The following is a 14,047-nucleotide window of genomic DNA, read 5'->3' as shown; positions in this document are numbered from 1 at the left end:
TTAGTGTAATTACTTCCTGACCTTCTAGTGCAGTCATCTTAAATGGTAGTACCTATGTATGCCCTCACTACTAATGAGCTCTAAGTATTCAAAGACAAAACTCAAGACTAAACAGTTGCTATAGTAACAGTTCAGAACAAAACACTTGGTAAACTACTCCTGCACTAAAGACCTTGCAAATAGTAAAAAGTCTCTCAAGTTCCCCACACCCTGGAATAGATTTGCATCTCAGCTGAGTTATTAATATCTAAGCAGAGTTTTTGTCCTGCTTTGACTTTGGTCAAAGTTTCTTCAGTTGTGATCATCTTTTGAACTTTGAAACTAATTTGGATCCTTTACTGATGACAATTCTTGTTAAGATGGTACATTCGTTCTCTCACCTCTGTTTGCAAAATGCTTGCTCATCAGAACACGTACTCCAGGGCAGCTGCTACCCTACACTATCCATTTAGCACTCAGCAAAACAGATTTCATGATCTCCTTTGAAAGTTTTTAGGACTGACTACAGCCATATTGTAATCTCCCAACACTGGGTTCTGCAGTGGTGCTGTGGGTTGTTTACTTGACGTTACATCCAGAGCCTAAAGGAGTATCAGTAATGATGCTCAACCTTGTTTAAACTATGCAGGAAAATCCTCAAACAAAATCCAGAAATCAGCTCCAGAATTTATTGCAATGCCTTAGTTCCTTCATGTTGTAACTCCACAATGACAAATTTATAATTACTGAAGACACAGACAAACCTAACAAAGCAAGATGAATAATTTAGTACTGCAAAAAAGAACACTGTACACCAATCAGAAACAAGAACTACTCATTCCTAAATTCAATTCATTAACTGCCAAGAGAAGAGATAAAAATATTTCTTTCTTTCCACACAGCATTAGCCAGCTATTACCTGAGCCAAGAAAAAGATTCCCCTATGGACACATCCCACCATTCCGATTTAACCATTAGTACCTATTTGGTAACCATAAGGTACTCAACCAGACAGAATAGTTCAGTATTCCACTTCTTGTATACTTTTAATAAGCTGTACTTATACTTGAAATATACTTAGATGTGTACACACATACATTTATATCATTCCATGCAGAGAAAAGCCAAGAATATTGTCTGTTAAGAAATAATGTGTGGTGCCTTAGTAGGACTTTGTGTTTAAATGCAAATATGACAAAATTAGTATACCACCAGACAGCACATATTACCTGAATTCATGCACTTAGCACATGGCTATGAAGTGGAGTCTCACCTGCAGGACTACCTCAGCCCTACTTCAAGTATTAGGCTGCTCATTACACTGCACTCAATACTGTAGTAACAAGGACTGATATAGAGAGATGTAGTAACACTACTTTCATGTAGATATTAATACCACACACATAGGTGTGTGCATAGGGTGGAAATAACAGATGAGTTGGCCCTGGCTAGTCCAAATGCCATAGGGGCCACAAAACAATAGGCCACCACAGTGCTGACACGAAGCAGGCAAATTCCATGTTATTCCTAAGAATTTATTTCCTAACAAGATGGAGATGTTGCGATTCATGCAACAAAGAATACCTGCTGGGATGACCCAGAGAACAGAAGGGAGACTATCACACAAGAGATTCCTCTCTTCACCCCCTCCAACACATGTTTATCCAGAAGCCCAATGCTGAGAGAAGTATGATCTCTAAAAATAGACAAGGAGCCAACAGGAGCAAGAGAAAACAACTATTTGAGATCAAGGACAAAGCTGGCTACTGCACAAACGGTATGAGCTGATTACACGAGACTGAAAAGATTCATAGCCAGAAGAGCAAGGCCCAGCCTCTTTTTTTGAGGTAAAACCAAAAAACTGATATAGTTTGCTGAGAACATTGCAACTAGTTTACTACAGGACAGCAAAAGCACAGGACACCTATTCCTTGTTTTTTCTTTTTCCAATTTGCATTTTAAATACATATCCACTTGCACTAATCACGAAGTCAGGTAAGCTATAAGAGAACAGAAACCTATGAAAACAAGGCACTCACATAAGCTTTAGCTATAACACTGCAAGTATTATCAGAGTTAGGCTAATCACCTTTTTCCTTCTGTAAAACTGTCATATTGCTTTGAAGTTAGATCAGTTTCCATAGTTTGTTTCAGACTACAGTTGATCTATGTTATAATTCCATCTGTTGCACAGTCGCTAGAGTACTTTTCTATGTCTTACTCTCAAAGACCCCTGGGCCAAACAGGTGACCTCAGAACTTTCATCCAAGTGTGACTCAAAACAACAAAGCCACCAATATACCCCTAAGATAAAGAGAACTCTGCTGAAGTGAAGATACCTTATAGCACTACTCCTTACTCCTCCCACTTACAAATGGGAATACACAATGTCATGAGACAGCCAAGACAGCACATAGGGTTAAATTGGTCCAATACTGACATAAAAAGCTTTTTATTTTGCAAGTCAAGTCACTATAACAATGTATGTATACTATTTTAGGCAAGATAATGTGTACAACTGAGGCTATTGGTCACTGGGCACTGACATTAGCTCAGGCTTAGACCTCTGCAATTGGAAAATCACAACAAGGGTAGCATGAATAAATGTCAACTTATGCAGTAAGAAACTTACTAACATGAACTCATAAGTCAAGTAAGGATAAAACTCGATAGACTGAAGAAAAACAGCCAAAACCAGAAATGGGAAAGTTTTGTAATGCAGAATAGCTAGTTCCACTAACCAGCCAAGGCAGCAATGCACAGGAAATCAGATTCATTCATCTCCAAGTCAACTCAGCAAATAAAGAATCATCTGTCCTTACATACAGACAGTGAACTTTGAAGTAACATGTGACAATGTTGTTCAAAACTTAGACTATATCTAGTCTGGAACTAAAGATGGTTTTAAAGCCTTTTTGAATGGAGGAAGCAGATGAGACTTCAGGTTAAGGTAATTTGTGTGAGCATAAACACAAGTTTAGGCTGTTTGCCATCTCTGATTCATCTGGCTTCATTGCTAACAGACCTTTTGGACAGTTGTTTAAAACGAAAATTCTTTTTATAAAAGTCTAAAACCACTTAATAGCTTTATCCCTGTGGTAAATGCTGCCTAACAAACATGGAATCATTTCCAAACTAGTAAGCAGGTAGGAACTCAATAAGTGTACTCTTATTTTCTGAAACCGACCCATTAGTGAAAGTGGCCATCGGCAACCACATGACAAAGCAGCCTAACCAGCTCTGCACCTTTTGTAGAACCTAAAAAAGTTATTTACAAAGATCTATTACTTTAAATAGGAACTGCCAGAGTACTTTTCAACAGTCATCTGCACTCAGCCATCTCACTTCCTGTATCCTATTTGGTTTTAGTTCTCTAGGCAGCTGTCAGTGCAGTGAACAAGAGCAGCTGTGGTTTCCTGGTAGGGCTGGCCACTAGCACGCAAGTCACTGCGTAAGTAGAGGACTGATCTGACCCACAGCACTATTTCAGCTACCATGCTGCATCAGTCCAGCTGTATAAATACTAAGTTGTAAGCAACCTGATTTCCAACACAGAAGATATGTTCTCAATGGGATGAGAAGGCATCTAAATTTCCCTTTCCAGCAGTTACAGTAAAGAAGATGGATTCTTTGAAGCCTGGACTTGCATGCTGGACACTGCGAGGCCTACCACTTAAATGGATATATTCATGCCTGTTCTGTAAAGATTCCTGAAGCAAGGGAAATAAGCACACCAAAAGAAAAAGGATCACCACCTCCTCCAGTTGCCAAGGTTTGCAATCCTTAAAGTAGAAATAATGTTTCATTTCTACAGCAATTAAAGATGTGAGCCCCATAAGATGCAGCAATAAATGTTATTTCTGAGTCCTCTCAATGAGGTGGAAAAATCCCACAAGTTGTAAAATTAATCATTTCAGTCAGAGAAGACTTTTAAGATTATCAAGTCTAAAGAAAAGAAAGCACATTTCAGTACCTAGTGCCAGTTTTCCTGAAAAGCACTTCTCTTGACTCAATGAAGAATCACCTGTGCTACTGTGTAGTGACAACTGTGTCCAACACAATCAGGTTGGCTTGTGTTTTACCACCTGTTTTGGGGGGAAAGAGTAGGATAAGCCATTAAATATACTCTTTTTTGTAATTAACCGTGGTTTAGATTGCTAAAACTAGGATATTAAGAGCATCATACTTCTTGCACAGAAACGTGACAGTCAGGTTTCCCACTAAGATGTACAAGTAAGCGAGTAAAGTTCAACCTCACAAAGTTTGGCACTTTCCAGATTTGGGCTGGACTACTAAGCAAGTATTGAGGTTTCACCCAAGCAGAGAATGAGTAGGCAAAGCAACTGAAGACAATGTCTGTGACAGAAGGAACATAATCTAACAGCTATAAAGCTATAATGTTAAGCTACAAACATTTAGTAGAAACAGAAGGTGATGCTAAAGTACAGATAATGAAAACATTTATCTAGTCTCTGTTTATTCAAGTAATTCATCTGTCTCTGGGTTTAGAGTATTTAAATCAAGACTTTGAAATCTGATTTACAATACAAATCTTGCATTAGCAAACGACCCTATAAATAATAAGGTATACAAAAGTAACATACCATCACCAATGAAGTATTTTGGTATGAACATACAAAAAGAAATGAGGAATAAAGGAAGACAACCTTTAAAAGACCTAAAAACTTTTGTTTACCTGCATTCTTGAATCATCCTTGAATCTTAAAGTACATTTTGATTATTTGTCTAATCTGCATACGTAACAGTGTTACATATTCTCTAATAAGCATCTCTTATCCTTCAGTTTATGTAGACCTCAAGAAACACAACAGATGAGCACTTAAAGTACAATGCTCCTTAAAACAATGACAGAGATGACAAAGCATTTCTGCTCCCTAGAGATGATCCAGAAGTAACTAAATGCAATCTCTTAGTACCAAATACACAGCCTTAAAAACAAAATTAGTATGGGGAACCTCATTTTACCAAACTTTACTTTTCAGGAAGTGAAAAGTTAAAGTTCACAATGCTGCATGTGAAAAGATCTGGAAGCTGTGTTCCTCTCACTGCTCTGCCAGCCTTCCAGATGCCAACTCACATCTTCTTGTAAAACACAGCCTCAGTGTCCCTTGCTGTTTCTTGGCGATGAGAATTACTTGCATCAAACTATGGGCTCCACAGTGTGTGGAACGCTCACTACAGCAAGTTTTCCTGTTTTGTACTGTTATGGACTTTGAGTTGTATCTCACTGTGAAATCTCCTACGATTCTAGTGCAAAAATGTCTTTTAGACAAAAGCTTGTTGGTGCATTTCAGGTGAATCAAATGTATCATCCATGCAGAAATATCTGTACTACTCCTTTTCTTTGCAGTTTAAGTAGAAATGTTCTACTTCCTCTTATCTTTTTTTTCATAGCAGGTTTCAAGAGATCAATCTACATTTATCATGTCCCAGATAAATTTACTGCAAAGCCACTGTTGCCATCTGATAGTGAGCAAATTCCTAGAGAGCATCAGAAGGTGAAATTAATTTATGATCATTATGCTGAAACGAGTGGAAAGGAAACAGCATTTCCAATTCCTTCCCTAAACCTACAGGGAGTGGAGAGGGACACAGGAAGAAAAGGACAAACTACCAAGACTTCGTGTTTTCTTTAACTGCCATTTTTAATTTAACTTTCTATAAAAGCTCCTGTGTTGGCTCCAGGGATAGTACAGACACACATAACAAATGCTACTACCAAGAAATTCTGTTGAGGATTTAGAAATGTAGATATCAGAACAGAATCTATCTGATCACCAAATTGGTGTGATTTGTTCACATACAGAGTATTTTATAACTCTTTGTTGAAAAATGTTAATTCCTTCAGTTCTGAGCAATACTAATGTGAAATATTAGAAGTTGTGGTATAGTAAATACCATCTTGTTACTTGATTTGTCATAGAACATATTTTGTTATGCACAAGGGAACCTTACAAGTAGAATAGGTTCTACAGAAAATGACTTTTTGTAAGAAGCTGCAAAAAGTAACTTAACCTAAGCAGTGGATAAACAGCAGGGTAATAATCATCAATGTTTTAAAAGAAATGGTAGCAATGACAAAGAAACAGCAGCTTCACAGAGTAAGCTTCAGCCACACCCAACTTCAGCAACAACTAAATCTGATGCCAGTAATTCTTGTTCCAAGTAATCACCAGAAGTTGAGTTGGTCTCTTCTGGGTAACAATTAAGCATGATACAGGACGCCCACCACCTATCTGATTTCAGAAAGTTACAAACTGCATTAAGAAGACAGACTATTTGTGCTGCAAAGAAAAAAATCCCCATGTCATGCATATATACACAGCATCTGAACTGATTACCAAGAACATATTTACCTAAGAAACCCCTCCTACTCTGTTTTCAAAGTCAGAGGTCTTCACTGATAAGAAATCACAAAGAAAACTTTGCTTTCTGCAAGCATCGTTATATACCATAAAGCTGGTTTATGCTGATGAAATCTGTTTACAGACTACGGAAGCTCTGGTTTGGGACACAGCCCTGAAATGGTCTCCAACAGTAAAATGTCCACAAAGATCAGACCTCCTAAGTAAGTTTTGCTGACAGACACTTTTATTTGTGTTTTTAAGGAAATGCCATCTATCCTGGACTAAAAGGGAGTTTGATTCTTCTGAGCTCAGAGCTGATCCCACGTGAGCTCAGCTCTGCTCAGCTCCAGCGGGATTCACTCTGCCGGTCTCTGGCCAGGCATGCTGCCGGCCTACACCAAGTCAGCTTTCCCCACAAAAATCACTCCTGGCTCTTGCTGTGCATCCAGCTGGTAACTGGGAAAACTTGTTATTTTTCTCTATGGACGTTTTCTGGGTTTCGCAAACAGCGGGCAGTGTGCTCAGGGACGGCTGCTCCAGCTCCTGGCTCCGAGAGCTGACACTTCAGTCAGCGTGTAGTTTCCACATGTTTTCCACTAAGCGCTATTGAGGTTTGAGTGACACCGAGTATTAGGTGGGCTGGCCTCTCACCCTCTGCCTCACCCCACGCAAGCCCCACCGTGTCTGCGGCAGCGACGGCGGGACTGGGGTCACCTGTGGGGAGCCCGGGCTGTGGATCGCTCAAGGGCTGCGCGGAAACTGCTCTGCTCGCGCCTTCCCTCCAGATACTGCGTACCGCGGGTGACAAAGGGAGGCTGCCGCCGGACCTGGCCGGAACGATCCTTAGCGACCACCACCCAGTACCTCAGGGAGAGCGACTGCGGGACAGGGGAAGGGCAGAGCAGTGGCGCGGCAGGCCCGGCGTCGCGGGGGGCGGCGGGTCTCACCTCCCTTGCAGGGGGTGCGGTGCTGGCTATGCTGCGCCCGGTAGCCCTCGATCACCTCCCACTCGCCGTTGTCGCGTTTGATGGGGAAGGAGACGCTGAGCACATGGTTGCAGGGCTTGATGATGCGGAGGATGCCACGGACGCGGTGGCGCCGGTCCTCCATGCTCTCGCGGGTGCGCAACCCCTCGACCAGCTTGTCCTCCACGATGCTGGCGCCGCGATCGAAGAACCCCTCTACCATCTTGAAGAAGTTGGGGTCGTCCTCCTTCTTCGCCGCCTCGCAGTAGTGCCGCCGCGGGCACCGGCCCCCGCCCCATGCCGCCGCTACCCCCACCGCTGCCGCTGCCGGCCCGCCCGGCTCCGCGCCCGCCAGCACCGAGCCGGCCGCCAGCCGGGACACCAGCAGCTCCCCCAAGTAGCGGTACATGGCGACGGCCGCCGGCGCTTCCGCTACGCGCGCAGAAGCTCGGAGAGGGGCGGTGACGGCAGATCGCACCGCTGCTGCCACAACAAGCGGGGGGCGGCACCGCCGTCGCCTTTAAACGGCCGCGGGGTGGGGGAGGGGCGCGGCGGGGGGGGTCCCCCGCGGGTGCGGGGGGGCAGGAACGCGCCGCGCCTCCCGGCTGCGCATGCGCCCCTGCCCCTGCGCCTCGCCCCCGGCGGCATTCGCGGAGGGGAAGGGGGCGCGGCGCGCGGGAGCCTCGCTATGGGCGGAGCTGGGGGTGTGGCGAGCACGCGCCCTGTGCTTCCCTCCGTCCCGCCCCGGGCCCCTCCCGCGCGGCGCCGCAGCTGGAGCCCGCGCTCGCGGCCTCTCCCTCACGGGCTTCCGTAGGGCTGCGGCGGGAAGGGGCGGCCGCGCAGGCCCCGCCACGCCCCCCCGGCGCCGCTGCTGCTTCTCGCGGCTGGCGCTTCCCTTTCACCTCACGGAGCTGAGCGGCCCTGCGTGGCTGTGGGCAGCGGCTCCCGCCAGCTGACCTTTAGCGGTCGCGCTGGGGTCTGCTGGGGCTCCGCCGTCCCTCGCTGGCGGGGGTCTTTTCAGCTTGTGCTCCGCTGTGTTGCTCGGCGCTGGTGAAGAACCCGGGGCAAGTAACCTTCGCTGAAGCGCAAGTGGGAGCCTCTCGCCAGCTTCCAACGCTTCTTCCCCCGCCCTGCGCCGAGCGGGGACACGAGAGTGTCGAGGGCTAGGGAGGCCTGGGCTGTCTGTTGTATGCTGCCCTTCAACTGGGTGAAAAGCATGGCCTTGCTTGGTGGGAGTGCAGGTACCAGTAAGGGCGCTTCCCCAAAGGGCAATGTGCGAGGTTCTGCAGGGAAAGAACATTTTTTGTGAAGGCCTTCTTGAAAGGAGCCTGTGAGGAAAACCCAGCTCAGCCACATGTGTTTGTGTTTAAGTGACTTCTGTGAGGGGACAAAGGCTTCAGGTCGAGCAGTTCAGACAGCTCCTGTGTCTACTCAGGTGCTGAGTTGGAGCATGTCATATTTTACTGAGCCTTGGTCCCTTAAGGAGAGTAATAGTGGAGCTCAGGAATCTTTCACACCTCTCTTAAGGATGTTTTAAACTGTGTAAGATCTGTTCTCAGGGCATGGGAGAGAATGCATTGCAACATTTATACCACATAAGTTTTAGAAGAAATAAGCAATTTGTTTACATTATATAGGATAGGGTTGCTAATTGAAAAACACAGTGGTTTTCCCCTCTGTTCAGGTATCTGGGAGACCAGTGTCCTTGGGGCAGGAATAAGGAGGAAGTTGCTTTATCTCTATGGGAATCTAACCACTGTGGACATTCAAGGGCTATGCTGCAAAGCTTGTGGGAATGTAGCTTTGTATGTATTTGTCAGCAGTAGTCTTAGTCACAGATAGTTTCAATACACATAAACTTTTCAGGCACTGATATCCCAATTTTATCTTGATTTTGTATTGTTTCTCTAGCCTAAGACTCATGACAAACAATAAGAAGAGTTGTTGCTTCATAGATGATGATGGTTTGTAACTAGTTTAGAGAAAAAGATCCTTCCTAGTAAGTGATATGAGAACAAAAGCAAGAAAGGTGATTATTCTTAGACCAGCTTGTTATTAGGATGGTTCCCAACGGGCTTCAGAAACAAACTTACTAGTCTGTGTTTTTCTATCCATGCAGTAGGTGGTTCACAGATGGCTTCTATTGTGGTGTTTGTTTTCAGTGCACAGAATTACAATGTTCTCTGTGGTTATACTACTTTTGAGGTACATTTTGATTTCTATCATTAGCTATAATGCTAATAATTAGCTATTGATTTCTCATTAGCTATAAAGCTCAAGTTCTTCGTTATTTTTAAGTAGGGAAGAAGGTAACAAAAGGTGTTGTGGCAACTAGTCATTATCAGCTACTTATTTTCACTTGGTTCTGTAGGTTATTTAGAATCCTATTTTTCAAACACAAAGGTTGAATGAAAAATATGATTAACCAGTTTGCTAAAGTGTATACACTTAAAGTAAGGTTAATAGACTAGCTCCTATTCTACCTTCAGCTGTGACATTTCTAATTTATGAACTTTTCTCAATTCTCAACTACTTGCAGTATCTGGCTGTGTTAGCAGTACACATTTGTGAATATGTTTGAAACTGGATATGGGGATGTGACAGTGTGAGCACAAAGCGGATCTCTCTCTTGGGTCAGTCACACAATTTTGTTTGGAATAATGGTAGCACCATTAGCTCCACTCTTTTCTAAATAAGACTGGATTTCACAAAAGATTCAATAAGCTGTGTTCTGACTGCTAAGTATAAATAAGTGTGTTGAAGTTCTCAGTCTTTAAATACTGTAAATGAAGAAATAGCTAAGGATTTTTGCTTGCATGTTTTTATGAATGAAATTGTGTGTACAGTTTACAGGCACGTTACCAACCTCTTTGACTCCCTGCCATATTTGTCTGCTTCAAATCCCTTGTGGAAGTAACAGTAGCTATGCTGCCTGAGGATAATCGAGAAAAATAACAACGAGAGTCATATGCCAAATTACAATATTCTTACAAGGTGAGTGGTGAGCAGCCAAAGCAAAATCTGTTTGTCCAAAAGAAGTTAAAATCACATGCTTTAGACAGAGTCTTAGGAGATATGAAAGTGGTGATTGCAATAATAAAATATCAACTCTATGTTCTTCGTTCTTGTATAGCAAATGGGATGCCATCAGAAGATTCACATTTGAGTAGCATCAGTGAAAAAATATCTCCTGGGTGTATTATAAGGTAATTTTCTTTCTTCACAAGCAGAAGTTTCACAAACTTTGTTAATTTCATATTGAATGTTGATCTTAGGCATGCATATGTAGAGAGAGATACACAGAAAAAACTTCTAGTACCTGTGTGGTACAAATTGCCTGTAGGATTCATGGACTCTGCAACAAGGTCATATTTATGTGTGTATACATGATAGATTCATGTAAGTTTTTATTTTGAATCTGTGTAGTATAGTTGAGAGAGTCAAGTTGATTTTATTTCCTAAGCTGCTTCTAAAATTACAATCTATAATAATAATAATAAACACTGTATTGTGCCTTCCAGAAGCAATCCACAGTTTTTAAGGTGTAAATTATCAATTTGATAGCAAGTGAAGTCAGATTGATTGTGTCAAATTGCAAAGTTTTATTGGGGAAAAAAGTAATCTCAGACAGGAGTCCAGTACTTTCTGCTTATAATCCATGATGTTATTTGAAGTGTTAGGAACTTGAGGATATGTAGGTGATTAGGATAATCTTTTTGTTATATCTGACATGATTAATAGTGCCATCAAAAATGGAAAATATGCTTGCTAAAATTAAAAGGTCAATGAGATTCAGCTTAGTGTTGTCTATCAAAGCTCATCAGTATGTCTAAAATGTCCCTGGGATATACTGATACTGGATACTCTCAGAAGCTAGGGTAGCTTTCCACAGTTTGCATCCCAGTCTGCTTACTAGCTCATCAAAGCAAGTGAGAGAGAGCAGAGAACTTGGAAATTAGGTGTCTTTCCAAGGCTCTGAATAATTCTGCCCCTTATCTGGCTAAGCCCCTTTGAATCCAGGGTAACTCCTGGGATCACCTCCAATTCAGAGGCTATAGAGTCTGCACATCCATCAGACAACGTGCTCAAGAGACAAGTTCATCTGCACAGTGGACAGAGAGCTAATTCCCTTCTGTGGTAAATAGATTTTTTTCTTCTGTGAACAGAAAGGGATTTTTTAATACTGTACAAGTGCAATCAGTTGTTTAAATGAGCTTCACTTTAAGCTGTCAGACATATCATATGAAGTATTTGGCAGTTGTTAACCTTTGCTTAAAGAATTGATTGACATAAAGTCCAAATATTGTTAACACATATGAGGACTTTTTTTTGTAGTGATTCCAGAAATAATGTGGCAAGCTGTTAAACTGAGATTCTAGCCCAGTGGGATAACTTAGAATATTATACAAGAAAAAGCAAATTCTTGGTCCTTTTAGAATTGCTTATATGTGCAACAATGTTTTCTTTTCTCATTTCAACAGAAGTTGCAGAAAAATGCTTACTTTTCTTGATCTTAAAGCAATATGGCATAACACTTATATAGAGCTATTTAGTGTAACTAACTAGCTGAGAGCTGGAGCTGTTGTCCCAAACTGTTGCTGAAGGAAAACTGTTCAGCCTCTGAGTTAACAGATCTGTGGAGCGTTGAGTAATAGTTACTGGGAGAATGGGAGAGTATGAATCTCAGGAATGCTGACTGTAGTTCTATTCATACTCCTCTTGTTTGGAATCTGCCGTGTGTTGGATTTAGCAATCCTACTGGATTGGAGCTGCCTGCATATTGTGACAAAGTATGTTAAAATACTATCAAATAGCAATCCAATTCTTTTGCAGATCTTGAGCTCAAGATATTATCACATTTGATGGATTGTATTTTCTACCTTCACAGTGCTTTAAAGTAAAATTTCATGTGTAATTATTTTTGGTGTGGGATGTGAAAGTAGAGGAGATGAATCTGTAGGAAAGTGGACCAACCCTCAATATTCACAATAATGGGCGGAAATGCTGCTAATCCATGTGGTCTTATAAACAGATATCTTTTTATAAAACTAACACACTACAATTTAAAGAGCGATTAATCTGAGCCTAATTTTAATTCCTAGTATTTGAATCCCAGAATCTTAAAGGTTGGAAGCCACCTCGAAAGATCATCTAGTCCAACCCCCTGTTGTTATACTTGTATTTAGCACTTAGATCTGAATGTAGGTGCCACATTTCCTGGTGTTATTCTTCCTTTTTTTTTATGCCAAACTAGTACAGGATGTAACAGATGAGAAGTGTGGCACGCTTGCCTAGCTTTACAGCATTGCTGCAGGGCTAGCTCTGTAAGATGCTGTTACAGGCAACACATGAATTAGGTGAATCCCAGAAGATGACTTTAATTTGACCTGTCTATGGAAGTACTATGACAAATGAACACTTGAAATGTAATCTCAGTCATCTCTTTATAACCAATTAGAGACTAAAGTAATGGAAAGGCATTTCATTGGTAGCATAAGGTTTCAACACTTAGATCTGTTGGTTTGGAGACTGAAGGAGTGCTAGATGAATTTAAAATTCTAGTAAAGACCTATGAATCCCTTAACTGAGGTGTGTGAGAGTATTTCTTTCCTTTTTAAATAGCTTCAGTTGTGTTCAGCGATACCAAAACTGGAGTGCAGACTGGCAGGTTTTCTTTATATCTTCCCTTGCCTTCATATAAAAGAGCTTGAATGTGATGATTTTCCAGGCAGGCTGCACAAGTTAGATTTGTGCATGCTGCAAATCTGAAATGTGCTTTCTGTAATGCTGCAAAGTTGGAGGAGAGATCTGGATTGTTTCTTGTTGAGATGGACTTTAAAGCTTCCAATGCTTTGTATTACTGAATACTTTAGGTACCTGTAGTCTCATTATTTAAGATTAATTTTATGTATTATTTTTACATGAAAATTAAGTATTTTCATGATTGCTGAATTCAGGTAGAAGCTGCTAACATCTTATTCATATATATAAATAGTAACCCTTTTGCCTGTCTGTAGCACTGGAAAAGTAGGGAATGAAACTTGTAAGTGTACAAGTAGGAAGTTGGTAGGTTTAGGCTGGTAGAGACTTTGTTTAGGAAATGCTAGTCCAAAGTGAGAGTCTTGTTTTCTGTATTTGATGCTCTACTACAAAAATAATCAATAGCTGAGCAAACCAATGATTAAATTGAGCAATCGCAATGTTTTTTACTTTTCCAGACCTTCTGCAACAAGTTACTGTTCTTATTTTACAGTTCTGGCAATAGAAATAGTGAGCTGTTTCCCACAGTCTATATTTGACAGAGGTTCCCAATTCTCTCTGTGAATGGTACTTTAAAAACCCTCAGTAAGTGGACCAATGTACCAGCATTTCAGAGCAAAAGTCAGAGGGACAGTTTCCTGAGATAATAAAATGTTAATAATTCTGTTGCAGCAGTCAGAAAATATTGAATCTGTTCTGATAGCTACCTCATGGGTAAATAGTTTTGATTGCCATGAAAAGTGGTGGTGCTTATGTTTATCAGCTTTAAAGACCGTCTGTCTCCATCTGTTTATATTGTTGCTGTGCATAATGACTGAGGCTGCCAACTGGTTACTTCAGTTCTGTGATAGAAGAGATATAAAAAGCTCTTCATGTATACAGGAGATAGTGTCCTCGTCTCTTGTTTAGACAGTCTATAGATATACAACAAATTTCTGTGCTATCTTTTGGTGCTGTTACTGTCAATATATTGCT

General features: G+C 41.6%; 2 protein-coding genes across 6 annotated transcripts in view; one reads left to right on the top strand and one right to left on the bottom strand.

Moving 5' to 3' along the window:
- GLUD1 (glutamate dehydrogenase 1) overlaps positions 1 to 7,797 on the bottom strand; it is a 29,013-nt gene extending 21,216 nt beyond the window's left edge. The window contains exon 1 of the mRNA XM_062001486.1: positions 7,295 to 7,797. Within this exon, the coding sequence (XP_061857470.1) occupies positions 7,295 to 7,721 (427 nt within the window). The 5' untranslated portion in view covers positions 7,722 to 7,797. The remainder of the gene's footprint in view (positions 1 to 7,294) is intronic.
- Positions 7,798 to 8,120: 323 nt separating this feature from the next.
- SHLD2 (shieldin complex subunit 2) overlaps positions 8,121 to 14,047 on the top strand; it is a 33,809-nt gene continuing 27,882 nt past the window's right edge. For all 5 annotated transcript variants that reach the window (XR_009819198.1, XR_009819197.1, XR_009819199.1 and 2 more), the window contains exons 1-3: positions 8,121 to 8,553; positions 10,159 to 10,306; positions 10,446 to 10,518. The gene's annotated coding sequence lies outside the window, so the exon portion shown is untranslated. The remainder of the gene's footprint in view (positions 8,554 to 10,158; positions 10,307 to 10,445; positions 10,519 to 14,047) is intronic.

Source organism: Colius striatus, chromosome 8 (genome assembly GCF_028858725.1).
Source record: "Colius striatus isolate bColStr4 chromosome 8, bColStr4.1.hap1, whole genome shotgun sequence".
Classification (NCBI taxonomy): Eukaryota; Metazoa; Chordata; class Aves; order Coliiformes; family Coliidae; genus Colius; species Colius striatus.
Note: the sequence above shows the minus strand (reverse complement) of the source record. Positions and strands in the feature narration are given on the sequence as shown.